The sequence below is a fragment of the Drosophila guanche genome, unplaced genomic scaffold (genome assembly GCF_900245975.1).
Source record: "Drosophila guanche unplaced genomic scaffold, DGUA_6, whole genome shotgun sequence".
Classification (NCBI taxonomy): Eukaryota; Metazoa; Arthropoda; class Insecta; order Diptera; family Drosophilidae; genus Drosophila; species Drosophila guanche.
This window is the reverse complement of record NW_022995744.1, coordinates 6260112-6274582: the sequence shown is the minus strand read 5'-3', so window position 1 is coordinate 6274582 and position 14471 is coordinate 6260112. Positions and strand designations below refer to the sequence as shown.

The window sequence follows — 14471 nt, the reverse complement described above, 5'->3', positions numbered from 1 at the left end:
GAGGGAGCCATCATTTCTTTTTATTTTGTGGTGGCCATAAAGAGCCGAGCCGGGCTGTTTATTAAATTCTTGCCGCGAAGTTCATTAGACAAAGAGCAAAAATTAATCAGCAGCTTTGGCCACGGATGCCACAAAGGAGAGAGGCTGAGGACTGGAGATGCGTGTTGCAGGGGGAAGGGCAGTGCTTTGTGGTAGGAAACTTGTAGCAGCCAAAGGATCTGCGTAATTGATGTATTTGCTACCATGATCCTTCAATCAAGCTTCAATTAATATTTTATAAATGTTTTAGAAATGTTTGAAACATTTTTAAATGCTAAAATCAATTTTTGTTAGGAAAATTGAATTAATTACCACATAAAATGATCAATTTCGAATGGATTTAAGGTGCACAGGGTAACTATTTTCTGTAATTTATTTTTAAACATCTTCAGTGCATCTCCTCTCTATTTTTCATAACCCAAATATGTAATCATCATCATGCTGAAGCTATAGATTCCCTTGGTCAGCTGCAGGGCCGTGTTCATGGACAGCGGCATCACATCGGCGGCGGTAAGGGAGATCTCGTGTTGGGACTTGGCCAGCATGAGAATTACCAACTTTTGCTCCTTGACAGGCAGCTCGTACCACAAACAATTGGCATAGATCTCCGTGGTTAAGTCCTCGTTCTGCAAACGCAATAAACTAAAATTTAATCAACGAACAAAGACAGAGAAAAGTTTACCGAATTCTCCACAATGGTGCCCAGTCCGCAGAAGGTGTACATGCCTATAAAGGAGTACACCAGATAAATGGGTGCTGCGGGCCAGGCGCCTATGAAGATGCAGGATATAGTGCAGAGAATGCTGACACAACCGGTGGACAGTTGGACAAACAAAATGATTCTGTAGATGCGCTCCGTAGCTCGGAGAATGCTAGAAAAAAAACACAAAATGAAGCTATAAATTGGGGGGGAGAGTGCACAGACCCCACCTCACATACTGCTGATGCCAGGCCAGCAAATCCCAGAGTTGAGTCTTCATCCTTTGGTAGTCCTTTCGCAGTACAACCACAGCATTGAATTCCTGCAACTTGACATTGAATATATCCTTCAGCGTGGGCACATTGGTAATGAAAAGGAACAAATACATGTCGCCGCCAAAGTTGCCGAAGCCGCCAAAGGACAGGAGAATTACGTGTGTCGAAATGAGCATCAGGTAGCCACCATCGGTGCTCTCGTCGATCCACGGCACACGGAACTGCATTACGAGGGTTTTCTCGTGGTAGAAGATCAAAAAAAAGAACGGATAGGCAATCAAACCGCCCACCAACACGATGTACACCCACATGAAGGCCATCAGCATGTGCCACGTCGTCTTGATGCGCCGCTCCAGGCATCTGCTGTAGTCCCCGCCCCGCTGCCCGTACTCCCGGTAGATGGACTCGTAGGTGCGCTCGATGTGCCGCACCTCAGCGGCCATTCTGGCGGTGACCAGCAGCTTGGTGAGGCCCTGCACGGCAGAGCCAACCATGGCAAAGGCCTGGAGTATCACTGTGAGATCTCCCTCGAGCACAACGCCCACATACACCGTGTACACTGTGCAGCCAAAGAAGAAGAAAATGGCACCAATGACCATGTAGGTGAGCCACCACATGCGATAGTCCTCGGGAATGACATCATTGCCGCAGATACCCACACAGAAGCGAATGGTGCGATTGATCTTGCAGTAACGTTCAAGTGGTACCCCAGACATGGCTATATGGAAGTTTTTTCACTGGTTTCTAGAGGGATTAACTTTAACTTGTATCTATCAGAGTTCTATGAAGTTTATGCCACTTTTTCTCCACAAAAATCCCCTTTTATAGGCCATCATTGCCCGACAGTTTGGTGTCAAAATATTGACAACTTAATGAAAACAATTAGCCAAGGAATCGATTTATCGATTAATGGTTATATCAAGGCTATGCCATGCCTCTTACTCCCCAACTTTATGCATGAACACATCTGACACGACACCTCCCACCGCCCCACCCCCAACGCAAGAAAAATCTCCACGCAATTGATTTAATATAAAATTTTTTATTAAAAAAAACGAATGAAAAACAAAGAATGTAAACGAGAAAAGCGAAGATTGGCAGAGACAGAGAGCAGGAAAATATTTATATCTATTTACAGAGCGCACGGGGCACGGCCGCCAGCTTGTGGAGTCCTTGTGTTCGTGTCCTTAGCGCGGAAATTTAGGAGCAGGAAGCAGGAAGTGCCCCAGGGCGGGGGTGACTGTAGCAGTGGCAGTGGCAGTGGGAGAAAAGCAATGTGTAAGCGCCTAAGCTTTGGGCCAACAACTAATAAAGGCTATCAACAACAGTTCAAACAGCAGCAGGCAGGCAGCAGCCAGGAAGCAGGCAGGCACCAAGCAACAACAACAGCCCGAACAATGGGCCCAAAACATCAGAAAAGCAAAAGAAAAGCGCACTCAAGTGAATATTTTTCTCATTTTGCTTGCATTTTCACTTTGAAGTTTTTGACATTTTTCATAAAGCAGATTCTCGGCGCACATTTCTTTCCTCCACGCATTCGCCGGGCCTTTATTTTATTTTGGATTTTTTCCAAATTTTTTCGACGTTTTTTTGTGCGTTTATTTTCGTACGCATTTCCTTCTTCGTTTTTTTTTTCGATCGAAAATCCAGGCAAACAAAAGTAAAAGCCCACCCCTGAAGGAAGGTGTGGCCTGTGGACACAGAACCCAAAAAAAAAACGACCCTCACAGGCCTACTACCCCTGAAAAACAGAACCAGAGTCAGAGCCAGAGCTAGAGCCCACCTCCAAGCGGAGTGCTGCTCCCCTGCTGTAGAGTAAGGAAAAACGGCAGCTTAAAGTAGCCAAGGCAACATTTAAAGACGCTGCCAAGGAGGAGCACGGACATGGCATTAGCTGGCCCACAAAATTACTTGCTCGTTAGTTTTCCAGGTGGCCCGCGCGCGCTCTCAGTCTCCCTCTCTCACTCTCTCGTACTTTCCACCCCTATGCAGCCTTCTCCCTCTGCCAGTAGGCACAAAGAGCGAGAGGAGTGACAGAGAGAGAGAGAGAGAGACAGGAAGGCAAGCCAAAAAAAAACTTCCACTGGAAAGTGCGTAAGCGTTATGCAGCTGCCGAACGCCAGGCGGCGCCACCTACTTTGGTGTAAGGGCGATTCCTTTGCGATGCCTTTTGCTCGTCCTTGTTTGTCTCTAATTATATTTTAATTTGCACAATCTTCTTCCTGTTATTATTTCTGTTCACGGCAATTGCCTCAAAGTGTTTGCACTTCTCAATCGCGCAGGAGGAGCAGCGGAAAAAGAGAGAGAGAATGAAAGAGAGAGCGAGAGAGAAGTGCCAGGCAAACATTTTAATTGCAATTATGCCAGGCGTGGCTTCGTCCTTGCCGCAGGGCGTTGTGTTTGGCACGTAGCCGTGCCGTGCCGTGCCGTGCCGCCCCATTTGAATGGACACTAATTATTGCCGGAGTTCGGCGGCCGCAGTTGCCACATCAAATCTTTTTGGGCAGGTAATTACATCTGGGAATTTCGGAATGGAAGGAAATTGAGCGAGTGCACAAATTTGGAATTTTAAACAGGAGACGGAAAACGGACCCCGCTTCGGGTCAACTTAAAGACGCCTTCGGTGTACCCCGTTCCATGACTTCATTTGCACTTGCAAATCCAATTTTGGAGTCGGAGAAACGCGTCGCTGGAGAACGAAAACAAGTCACGTACAGCCCAGCTCATTTCCTGTGCCACAAAAGGTGTCAAACGGATGTAGGCAACGTGCCGCGTATGCTCAATGTCCTGCCGGAATGGTTCCACTTCCTGGTCCAAGTCCACTGCCCCTGCCGCCTGCTGCGTAATCAAAAAGGGAACGCAGCATCCCAAATTCAGCGAACTTTAAACGTTTCTTAATTGTTAAACTGCCCCCGGGAATGTTCACCCACCAGCCAGACACGAAGGACACTCACCAGACGCTGGTCCACAATTAAGCCAAAGCAACAGTGAAAAAAAGCACTGCCAAAAGACAAGAAAAACAAGCAGCAAAAGAAAAGCACAGAGGAAGAGACAGAGAGCTGGAAGCAAACGCACGCCATGTTAATTAATTTGCCAGCACAGGCACAGGACATCCGCCAGCAGGCAGGACAAGGCCCAGGCTGTAGGAGAGTGGTCTGAGGGGGGAGCATGTTTATTTTATGCCGTCGCGCTTAAGTGGTAAGCCCCATTAACAACTGCCTGTCGTTTGCCCTGAAAATAATGGCGTTAGATCATCATCGTCGCGTCGCGTCCTGCGTCCTGCGTCCTGCTGGTCTCTCCTCAGTCGTCGTCATTTGAGCGTAGAAAGCTTTCAGCGTAAATTGTTGGAAATTAAGAAATGTTCTCGCCCCAGCAGCTACACTCCCCCTCCTGGCTGTACCACCCACACGGATGTTTTCTTACGTTTTTTGCTTCCTTCCTTCTCATGTTTCATGGATCGCTCACAGGATTCGCTCAGTGCTCTGTTCGCTGTTCTCTTCTGTTGTTTTATGGCCGCCATTTGCCCCGGCACTGGCCACTGGCACTGCCAGTTGCCATTGTTAATGTCCTGGCAACCACAAATGGCGCCACCCATGTCCTGGGCTCTGTTTTTTTTATTCTCGTTCTTCCTTCTGTGTTTTCCTTTAATTTAGTGAACGTCTTGGGCGGCCGCTCAACAATAATTAGATGTAACGGATATTGTAATTGGTGTTAAATTGCGTCAGAGGCCGTGTTAATGTTTGTCATGGTTCGTGGGTTCGTGGGTTCGTGGGAGGGGGTGTGTGCCACATGGCTGGGGGAATGTGTGGCTCTGTGTGGGGAGATTGCTTGTTATCACAGCGAACTTCACACGGCAAGGATTTAAGACAAACTAAGCGAGGGACACACGGAACCGGCACTACCTGGGGAAATGCTGAGAGCAATCCTTTGCTGCCTGTCTGCCGCTGCCCAATTAGCATGACAATGGAAGGATATTTCAAGGAAGGGATGCCTTAGAAAGGGTTTACTCAAAAGCACAAGAACCAGTTTGCTGATGAGAAACCTGACAGGATATGATTGAAATGCTTATGGATAAAGATTGTGCGGGTCTGAAGATTTCTACAGATTTGAATATGAGAAAAACAAGGCCACAAAAGAGCAGTAGAGGCAGAGGCAGAGGCAGGGGCAACAGAATCATCGCATGGCGTGTGAAACAATTTACAAAACTATTTGGTACAAATTCAATTTACGGCAGAGGAGCAGAAAGTTGTCTGGCTACTGGCTGGGTGCTGGCATCCGACTCTGTGTTTCAGGGCATAAATCACATGAGATAATTTGCATAAGTTGGCAGCAACACAGCCAGAGACAGAGAACCAGAGAGCCAGAGCAAGGTTTATCGCCCCAGAGCCACGCCTCTGCCTCTGCCACAGCCCAGCCACTGCCTTTGCAGTGCCTGCGCCTGCCCCTTGGTGGGTCTCTAATCAAATTAGCAACAGTTAACCGGAAGTGCGAAAATCCGCAAGCACTTTCCCTACATCCCACCCCCCGCTGCATTGTTGTTTGCCTTGTTTTTTGTTTATTTGTTGGCTTTGTTGCAACATTTTGGCATTGCTGCCGCCGCTGCATTGTGTCCCTGTGTTGTGTTGCGGTGCATTTATTTGGATTTGATTGTTGCGATCACACACAGCGGGAGAGGGGCGGCACCCTCCTCTCTGCACTGTGATTTTTGCATTTCGGATAATTTTGCATTTTGCATTTTGCATTTGGGAAATTTGCATTTGAATAATGCTCGCGTGCGTTGCATGAATCATTCATGTTGCCTCTGCTGTTGGCTGCCTCTCTGCTGCGACTGATGATGATTCAAGTATCGATTTGCATTGATTTGCATTTCAATTGCAGTTTTTCGACACTTTACAATGGATTATGCTGCTGCTGCAGTATGATTTATTTATGGGCTAGACCTGGCCCAGACCAGGCATTACATATCAAGTGATTTTTGCTTCTATTGAGAAGTGTCAATTGTTGCTGTTTTGATAATGATGCTTTGTTTGCCATTGTTCTCTACGACAACGATAGATAGTCCTTTGACATAGATATACACAAACCTTAAAGCTGTTAAAGTGCACTCTCCCAAGTACCCGCTCTCTGCTTCCCAGCGTAATAAATCATGGCGAAAATTACAAAACAATATGCAGCCAGTCAGCCACACACACACACAAAATATGCTGCAACAATTCTCCGACGCTTTGGCTGCGGGTTGTCCTGTCGCTCGATTTTGTTTATTCATTTTTTACATTTTCCTCGACTCCACTCACACACCTTGCCTGTCCTTTCTTGCTTCGTTATTTTTTTGTGTGTTTCGTGTGGCATGCAAAGTGAGTTGCCCGCCAGAACATATTGCAGCGAACTACATGGAAAAATTGCAAACGCATCCGCGGGTCGAGTCGACACTGCCAGCATGCAATTCCACTAACAAGTGGCTGCAGGAGCGTACAAAAAAATAGTAGGAAAATCAGAGGGGAAATGTGGTAACAAGAGACGACTTTGGGATACCCTAAATGAGACTTTAAACATTTTCGGTGGATTTTAATGAAAAATTGAATTGATTTTTGTTGGGATATGAGACACTTTTCTTACCATATATCGGTATTATGTAGAGGGAAATGTTTGATTGGCAAACAGCTGGAATTTAGAGCTAGAAATCTTCCGATTTTCGCCTTAGAAACTATTTAAAATAATATTCGGACGGCAAACATCCAACGACCATGGAAATTGGCAGCAAATATATTTCCTCAAAGCGTATCCTCAATTCCTAATTACAATGCTCCTTCATAGAGTATCTGGCCATATATAAAATAAAAAGAAATATTCTCAAACGGACAGTGGATTGGGTAACCAACCGACAGACAGACAGCAAATCCGTTGAATATTGGGTATGCAAATTAATTTTTTTCTTACCTACTGCGCATAGGGTCCGTTTCCGTTCCCTACCCTTTGACTCTCACCTACCGCAACCCTTGGTACCCTCATATGATGCTGCTGTGCCAGCATTTTGTTGCAGAGATCAGCGGCGGTCGGTGACGCGTCATGTCGGGATGAGTTCCGATGCGCCTCGAGCCCCGTCGACATGCGGATGCAGCTAAAAAAAAGAGAAAATAAAAAATTGTTAAAAAATAAACTGGAAAAGTGCGAGAGAGAAAAAACGGACGACAACGGACGCATAAAAGCAACCGCAAAATGTAGAGCTGGCAATGCCATTTATGTCGTTTTTTTCACGAGTGTGGCAACACCTTTTTTTAGCAGATGTGTGGGCACACTAATTGGACTGGAATGCACTGAACTTTAGAGGAGTATTTGGCGACATTTAAGTACATTCTAAACTGGGTTCTTGGATGAGAATAGATCACTGAAACCCAGATTATAATTAGTGTCCTTCAATGGTTAATAAAAACCTTAAGTTCAACTGAAATCCCATCAAAAGAGGGTAACAAACAAGTAATTTATGGAATATAATGGGGCGGATCAGCGTTTCTTATGATAAATACAAAAGATTTCCCACTCCTACGCTGAAAAGAGAAAAAACCCTCAAGAAAACACAGCGCGAGTAGGGGGAGAACAGTAGTAACAAAAATTTGACAGTTTTCCAAAGAACAAAAAAAGAAAAAAGGAAAAACACAGCGCTGGCCACGTGTACAGCTGCCCAGAGGAGACGCTACCACTCCCCCCGCAAGTCCTTGATGCCAGCATAGAGCACCCGTGGACCCAGGACGACCACGAACATTTACAAAAGGCGTGCAAAATTTATAGAGGCACGCATTAAAAAAATCCGCCGGGGCACGCTCGACTAACTGCTGCCAAACGCGCCCACGGCGCTGGCTATAACTGTGGCGGGAGTTACGAATTTTTGTTGGTCCCCAGTCCTGCCAGTGTTCGGTGTCCTGTGTGTCCCCCCACAGCTATGAATAAGCGACAGGACAATATATTTACGCAACTTCTTATACCGCTGCTGCCTGCCTGACTGCCTTCCTGGGTGGTTGTTGCTGTTCGAAAACAGAACTCAAGTGCTGTCGTTGTCCTTGCTGCTGTCCTGCCACAGCCACTGCCCATCCCCATCCCCATCCCCATACCCCGACTCTGGTTCTGGCTCTGGCTGCGCAGCATCTTGCCCCATTCGTTTGTGGCAGTTATCTTTTGGGTCCTGCTGGGGCGAAAAAGAAATGAAATTGTTTACTCCACTGTCATATGCACGTGAGGCGATGCTGGTGGCATCTCTCCTTGCGGCATGGTCCCTTGTCCCTGTTTCTTGTCCTCTGCTGTGGCTATCAAAAAATGGGAACTTTTCCCGTGTCTGTGTGAGGGAAAAACTCAACGTAATAATTCTTTTCCGCTTGGATAAGACGCGCGGGGTACAGGGTACACTTCGTGCCTCGTAATTGTGCGCAATTTCAGTCGGACATGTCCTCTGTCTTGAGTCCTTGAGCTTAACTGTCGCTCTGTCTCGAGTTTAGCGCTCTCTTTTTGCAGCGCCATTTTATCTATTGGTTGCTCCCTGCCACACGCACATGCCACACCACACATGGCACTGGTACGCCCACTGTTCCACCATTGTACATGGAGCTTATTAAGGGACTAAGTAAAAATAAACATCACAGTCCATTTAACCGATTTCAATGATGAAAAAGCAGTGCCAGAAGCAGTCGCAGGCCCAGAGTGGATCATAAAATAAATATTTATAATCATAACAATGTCCTGTCGCACGGTGCACGGTACGAGTCCATCTTAATGATGGGCAAACAATCGAAAAGCGTGAGCATTTTTAATTTGCAAACAGCCAAGACCCAAGACCAAGACCCAAGAGGGTAACCAAGCGGAGCCGAGACTGTGGCCACTCATTATTCGTAAACCGCGTATTAGCAGGCCATAAATACAGGATATGTGTAGTCTGATCGGATGGGATCTCTGACTCTAGCTGGTTCTTAAATATGATAAATGCCGCGTATTGCATTACAATTGGATTTAGGGCAGAGTGCTCCCAAAGACAATAAATTAGTGGCGGACACACAACGATAATTGCACACATGCAGCGCTGCACAACAGCCAGACCCAGAGCACCAGAGAGGCGCTCCATAATTATTGGTGAGGCACAGAGAGGGCACGGCAGAAGAAGTTTTTGCCAAATTTATACAAATTCCTTGGCTGGAACTACTGGAGTTTGCTCTGCTCTTGGCCACTGCCACTGCGATTCGGGGGAGCAGCTAGTGGAACGTGTTTCCAGAGCAATTATTGAGGGGCTGGGGGAGCACTCTGGCTCTCGGCATCATTATTATGGGCAGCGTGGCACCGCAATTATGTCGTCCAATTAATATCAACACAGCGGGAGTCCGGGAATCGGCTTGGAGTGTGTGGAGTGGAGTCCAGTGAATGCATTTTATGCATAAGCTATTTATGAAATTTATTGTCTTAAATGGCCAACGGTAGTCCCCCCACAAAAAAATAAAAATAAACTGTGGGTACGCGACCACCCGGGGCATTGTCTGGGCACTGTGGACTCCATATGCAAAAGGCTGACTGCCTGGCTGCCTGCCTGCTGGAACCGTTTCAAATCGATTTCGATTTCTCGGGCTAAAAATGCTAAAGAGACACCAGGGCGGGGCATGGGACAAACATCCATCAAGCTGTCAATATGGCCATATGCAATTGAAGTCCAAGACGGACGAGAGCAAGGTGTCTGCATAATTATGAGCCGTAACTGCGGGCCAAAAACTTGCTAAATTTATTATAATTTCCACACTTTGAGGCACGTTTTGGCTCGGATCACGTTTTGTGTCAGTGTCATTACAATTGATAGACGTGGCCCGAACCAGCGAACCAGCTACGCAGCTGCCTTGTGTGGAGTAGCCTCTAGGCCAGGTCTGGGCCTGTGCCGGTGCCTTTTAATTAACAATAAAGTTGCAATTTTTATTACGCAAACGCAACTCTTTAATCCCGCTGTGGCAACTAGTTTGCACTTCTGGAATGGTCAGTGTCCTGCCCAGATCCTGCATATGTGAAAGGGAACGGCTGAGTCGTGACGTTTTATTAAATTACGCATTCAGCTCGTTTCGCACACAATGAATCTGCAGCTGCAACTGGTCACTGTGCCCACAGATCGCAAGTGAGGATAAGCTGATCCTAGAACCTGCTGCGGCTTTTGTGGCTGCCACTTATCGCGCATGGCCCCGAACCTAATTGAATTTGCAAGTAACCGAAGCCGATGCCAAAGCTGTTCCCTCATCTTATTAACATGTTAAGCCGCACATTGTAATTCATATTTATATAAAATATCCTGTTTTAATACAAGTAAATGTGCCATAATGTGTGCCTGTATATTTTTGTGCTTGTGAAAGTCAAAGGAGGGTTCCCGGTTCGGGCCCTGGGGTGTCAATGGTGACATGCTGATGCATTACAGGCAAATTACTGCCAGCTCCGCCATACATTTTCGATGGGCTTTTAATGAATTTAATGGGCTGCGCAATATAAGCAGCAGGAGCAGGGCAGAATACGATGCGTTGAAAGGATCGAATGAAAGCTGGTTAGCCAGATGAAAGAGATATTTACAAGTATGTAATTTCAGCATTTTAATGGGTATGGAAATTGGGGAATGTTTTCCAACCGGAAAGCGGCGGCCCCCCATTAACAATGATAGTTTTAGTTATTTTATTTCTGTGTGTTTTTTGTATGTTTGCATTCAGAAGCAGTGATAATTATGCCTGAAAATGCTATTTGCATTTAGTTAATTATTTTCCATTCCATCGCAGAGCCAAAGCCGGAACAAGCCGCTGTCTCTGCTGCTGCTATGTTACTCACTTTATGGCCGGGTTGCACGCACTTGTCGTTGCGGCCAGATAATGGCTGTTGATAAGGCCGAAAGCCCTCAAAAGTGCACAACATAGTATCTAGTTTGATAGCAGCAGCAGCAGCGTGGCAACAATGTTGCATGTCAATGGCAGTGGCAATGGCAGGATAGGTTCTGCTGGTATCGCCTAATTATGGGCGGACTATCGCTCATCAAATATGCAGCAGGCAGAAAACACAGCCAACAGAAAAGATATACGAGTGGAAATCATGAAACGAATATGGAACTGGGGAGACTGCGGACTGTGGGCACTGGCTGCTTTGTGTGTTTGGGTTTGCCCTGCAATTAGCACGTTGTATTCCCGATCGGATAAATTGAATTTGCGCGCCCACACCCCTCCTAAACACACACACACACACGCACTGAAACCCAACACGTGGTGAGTTTTCTTCACCTGTGCTCACTCCCTCTCCCACCACAGATAACTGCTCTCTCTCTCTCTCTCTCTTTCGTTCTCTGTCTTTCTTGCTGTCTCTCTGGCGGCGGCAAAACAAATCGATATGCGTTTTGCATGAGGCCGCCCATCCACATCTGTGTACATCGTGACCCCCATCTCCGTACGTACTGTTCCGTCCGGTGTACGGAGTTGGTGCCCATGCCATTGCCCATCCTGTACTCTGATAGCATGACGACATGGCAAGGAGCACAGGAAACCGAGCATGGGGCATGCGACGACGGGGCATAATAATGCCAGACGCGACACCGGTCCCAGAACCATAACCAGGACCAGGGCATAAACTCAAACCCAATCCCATAGTCAGAGGCAGAGCCCAGGTCCAATCCCCAGCTACGGGCACACACACTGGCGGCAGCGCAACTGCTGCAAAGCGAACTGCTGACTGGCAACGTTAAAACCGGTAAATCTTCATAGAGTTTACTGCGTGTGTTGCCCTGCAATGTTTTCGCTGTCCTGTACCATAAAAGAAGGAGAGCAAGCGGGCAAGTTGGTTATCTGATGGGTTTTGTCATATACAAAAAATGTTTCTCGAAAGTTAATTTTATCAGAATTAATATTATCAGCAGTAAAATGTAGTGTCATGGGAATCTTTTTGAAGATTTCTAAGTGAGCGCATAGTAGATGGCAAAACAAATGGACTCAACTCAAGCATAAATAAGTAGATCTCAAACGCAGAATTCGATCAGAGAGCACAGCTATGTGGGAGTGGGACAGAGCGACAAAGCTTCATGCATTGCAAAAGAGCGAAATAAGCGCAGGTAGCTGGCAGCAAATGCAACAAAAGCTCAAAGTATGATCTCATCGACGAGACCCAAAATAACAAAGAAGAACAAGTCGAAGTCTGTGTAATTCGGAAGTGAGCGCGCGACACAGCAGCTTTTGGGGTTGAATCGAGAGATAAGCAAAGCATAACCGGACCAGGTAGAAGTGAAGACAGAAAGTGAGAATAGTAAAAGTAAAAGTAAGCATTTAATCTTGTTTTGATTGGGATCTACATATGTAGACATGTACATATGTACATTTGCGATGTATGCATATGTACTGTTCTGTACTACATATAATGTTTTACATGTTGAGCATTGTTTAGTATAAATGTTTGCTCAGTCGTAGGGCATCCCATTGTCATTGCGATTCACTCTGGGTTGTCGTTCTTGTTTGCCAGCGCGCAGGCAGGCAGGCAGGCAGACAACATTGCCGCTGCCATGTGCCGACGACGATGAGGGTTTATTTCATGCTTACTTTGGCTTTCTTTGCCAGCAGCCATCAGCCAGCAGCCCCAATGCTAAGCCCAGATCCGCCAAACATCCCCCACCTTAAAACCACCCAGACCCACTGCATTCCCCGCTCCATTCGTTTGGGGGCTCTGGTTTGCTACTTTTGCACATTCTTTTCAATTTCAGCGGCGACTTTTGGGGCGGGCAGCCTGCCACCTCGACTGGGTTGGCTGGAAACGACTTGGCCGAGGAATTTTCTTTTGCAAAACTTTTGCAATTTTCTATTAAAGCAATACACACATGGATGTGTGTGTGTGTGTGTGCTCGTGTGTCTTCATGTGGTGGTGGTTTGTTCGTATCTTTCTTTTGTGTGGCTGTGTGCGCGTGTGTGCGAGGGTTTTTCCTATTTTCCATATAGAATGGTAAATTTTCTTTATGTGGCCTTTGTTAGTTTTTCCACCCATGCGAAATGCTTTCATACACAGCCACCCACCCACCATTCCCCATCCCTGACGACTAACTCTCGCATTTATTCAGCAAATTCTGCAAATGTATTTACAAGGAGCTCTCTCTCTCTCTCTCTCTCACGCTCTGCCATCTCCGGCCGTGACGCCATGTTTGTTCGTTCGCAACCTCAAAACTTTGTACGCATTTTCCCCAAATTGCGTGGCATTTTCATCTTTTTCAGATACGAGAACTTTTTGGCTTTGAAAAGCATTGGCGGCTAACAGTTAGATGTAGTTTTTTCCCTGGCTTTTGCTGTGGCATTTGCTTTTAGCAGAATTTTCCCAATTGTTTTCGCCTTTCGAGTTTTAAAGCTTTAACTCTGTGCTGGTTGGCGCCAGTTGCTGGGGTGTCGTTGGTGGCGTGTGCTTAATCAGGCAGCGTGTCCAAAGCTCGTTCATGCCTCAATGATGACATAAGCTTAACACTTGAGCGCCGCACGCAGCAGCAGCAGTCGCGCAGGAGTATGAGTGCTGGGCAGCAACACTTCAAAAGGTTCGATGCACCCACAGAGAAAAGGTCGAACCGAGGATGGGGCTAATGGAGTGCATCCCGTGTACACACGGGCATTCCGTGCATTCCATCGATTATCTATTTGGGTAAACTTTTCTAGCTCAGATCATTGATTTTCTATTCTGAAATAGAACAAACTCTCATACCTTTTAGTCGTGTTTTCTAGCCATCTATCTAAGCATTTATTCTGCCAATATTTTTGCATACTCTACGCCCATCAATCTTAGCTCTATCGTAGCCTTATCCCAACCACATCCTGTCCATTTGGTGTCGCTATCTGCAACCCAAATCCCTTCTTTAGCTGCCTTTGTCTTTGCTTGCCAGCCATGAAATTTCCGTTCTTTCTCTCTCTTTTTTATTCTTTTTGTGTAGCCGCAACATTTGGGGCACACACAGGTGTAGCGTTGGAGACAATGTGGCAGGTAATAGGTACTAAAAGGAACAGGAACCAGGACTCTAATGTGGCCACCGTGTTCATGCGCCCGGGCAGCCCGTTCCGAGCCATTTTCTATTTTTATGTGCGCACAAACTGTAAAAACAGAGTCAGAGAATCCGGGGGAAAAAAAGGAAACTGGAACCTGAAGCTGATGCTTCAGGGGGCCGGGCTGGTGGGGGCACGGGCAGAAGAAAGAGAGCGTTATAAAACGGCAGTTTTGCTACGGTGGCCATAACAACACGGCCAGAACGAGGGCCAAGCGAGACAGCGAGACCAACGAACGACCAAGTTAACTGCATTTTAACGCGCATTTCAATTTGGAACGGATATAATTTATAGACGACTGACTGGCGCAGCCCGCTTATGTGTCCAAGTCAGAGGCAACGCGGATGCTGAAGCGGCGGAGTCTGTTTGCTTCAAAATTGAACCTTGCGCTCGACTGCCTCCACTGAGGCATAC

The 14471-nt window shown here is 46.6% G+C and overlaps 1 protein-coding gene across 1 annotated transcript; it reads right to left on the bottom strand.

The window, feature by feature from the left end:
- Window positions 1-437: 437 nt before the first annotated feature.
- LOC117579446 (odorant receptor 67d) lies at window positions 438-1777 on the bottom strand. Its single transcript, XM_034265335.1, has 3 exons — window positions 970-1777; window positions 722-911; window positions 438-665 (listed from the first exon to the last, which is right to left on the bottom strand). The coding sequence occupies exons 1-3, from the start codon at window positions 1728-1730 to the stop codon at window positions 444-446; spliced, it is 1173 nt and encodes a 390-aa protein (XP_034121226.1). The 5' UTR covers window positions 1731-1777; the 3' UTR covers window positions 438-443.
- Window positions 1778-14471: the final 12694 nt, after the last annotated feature.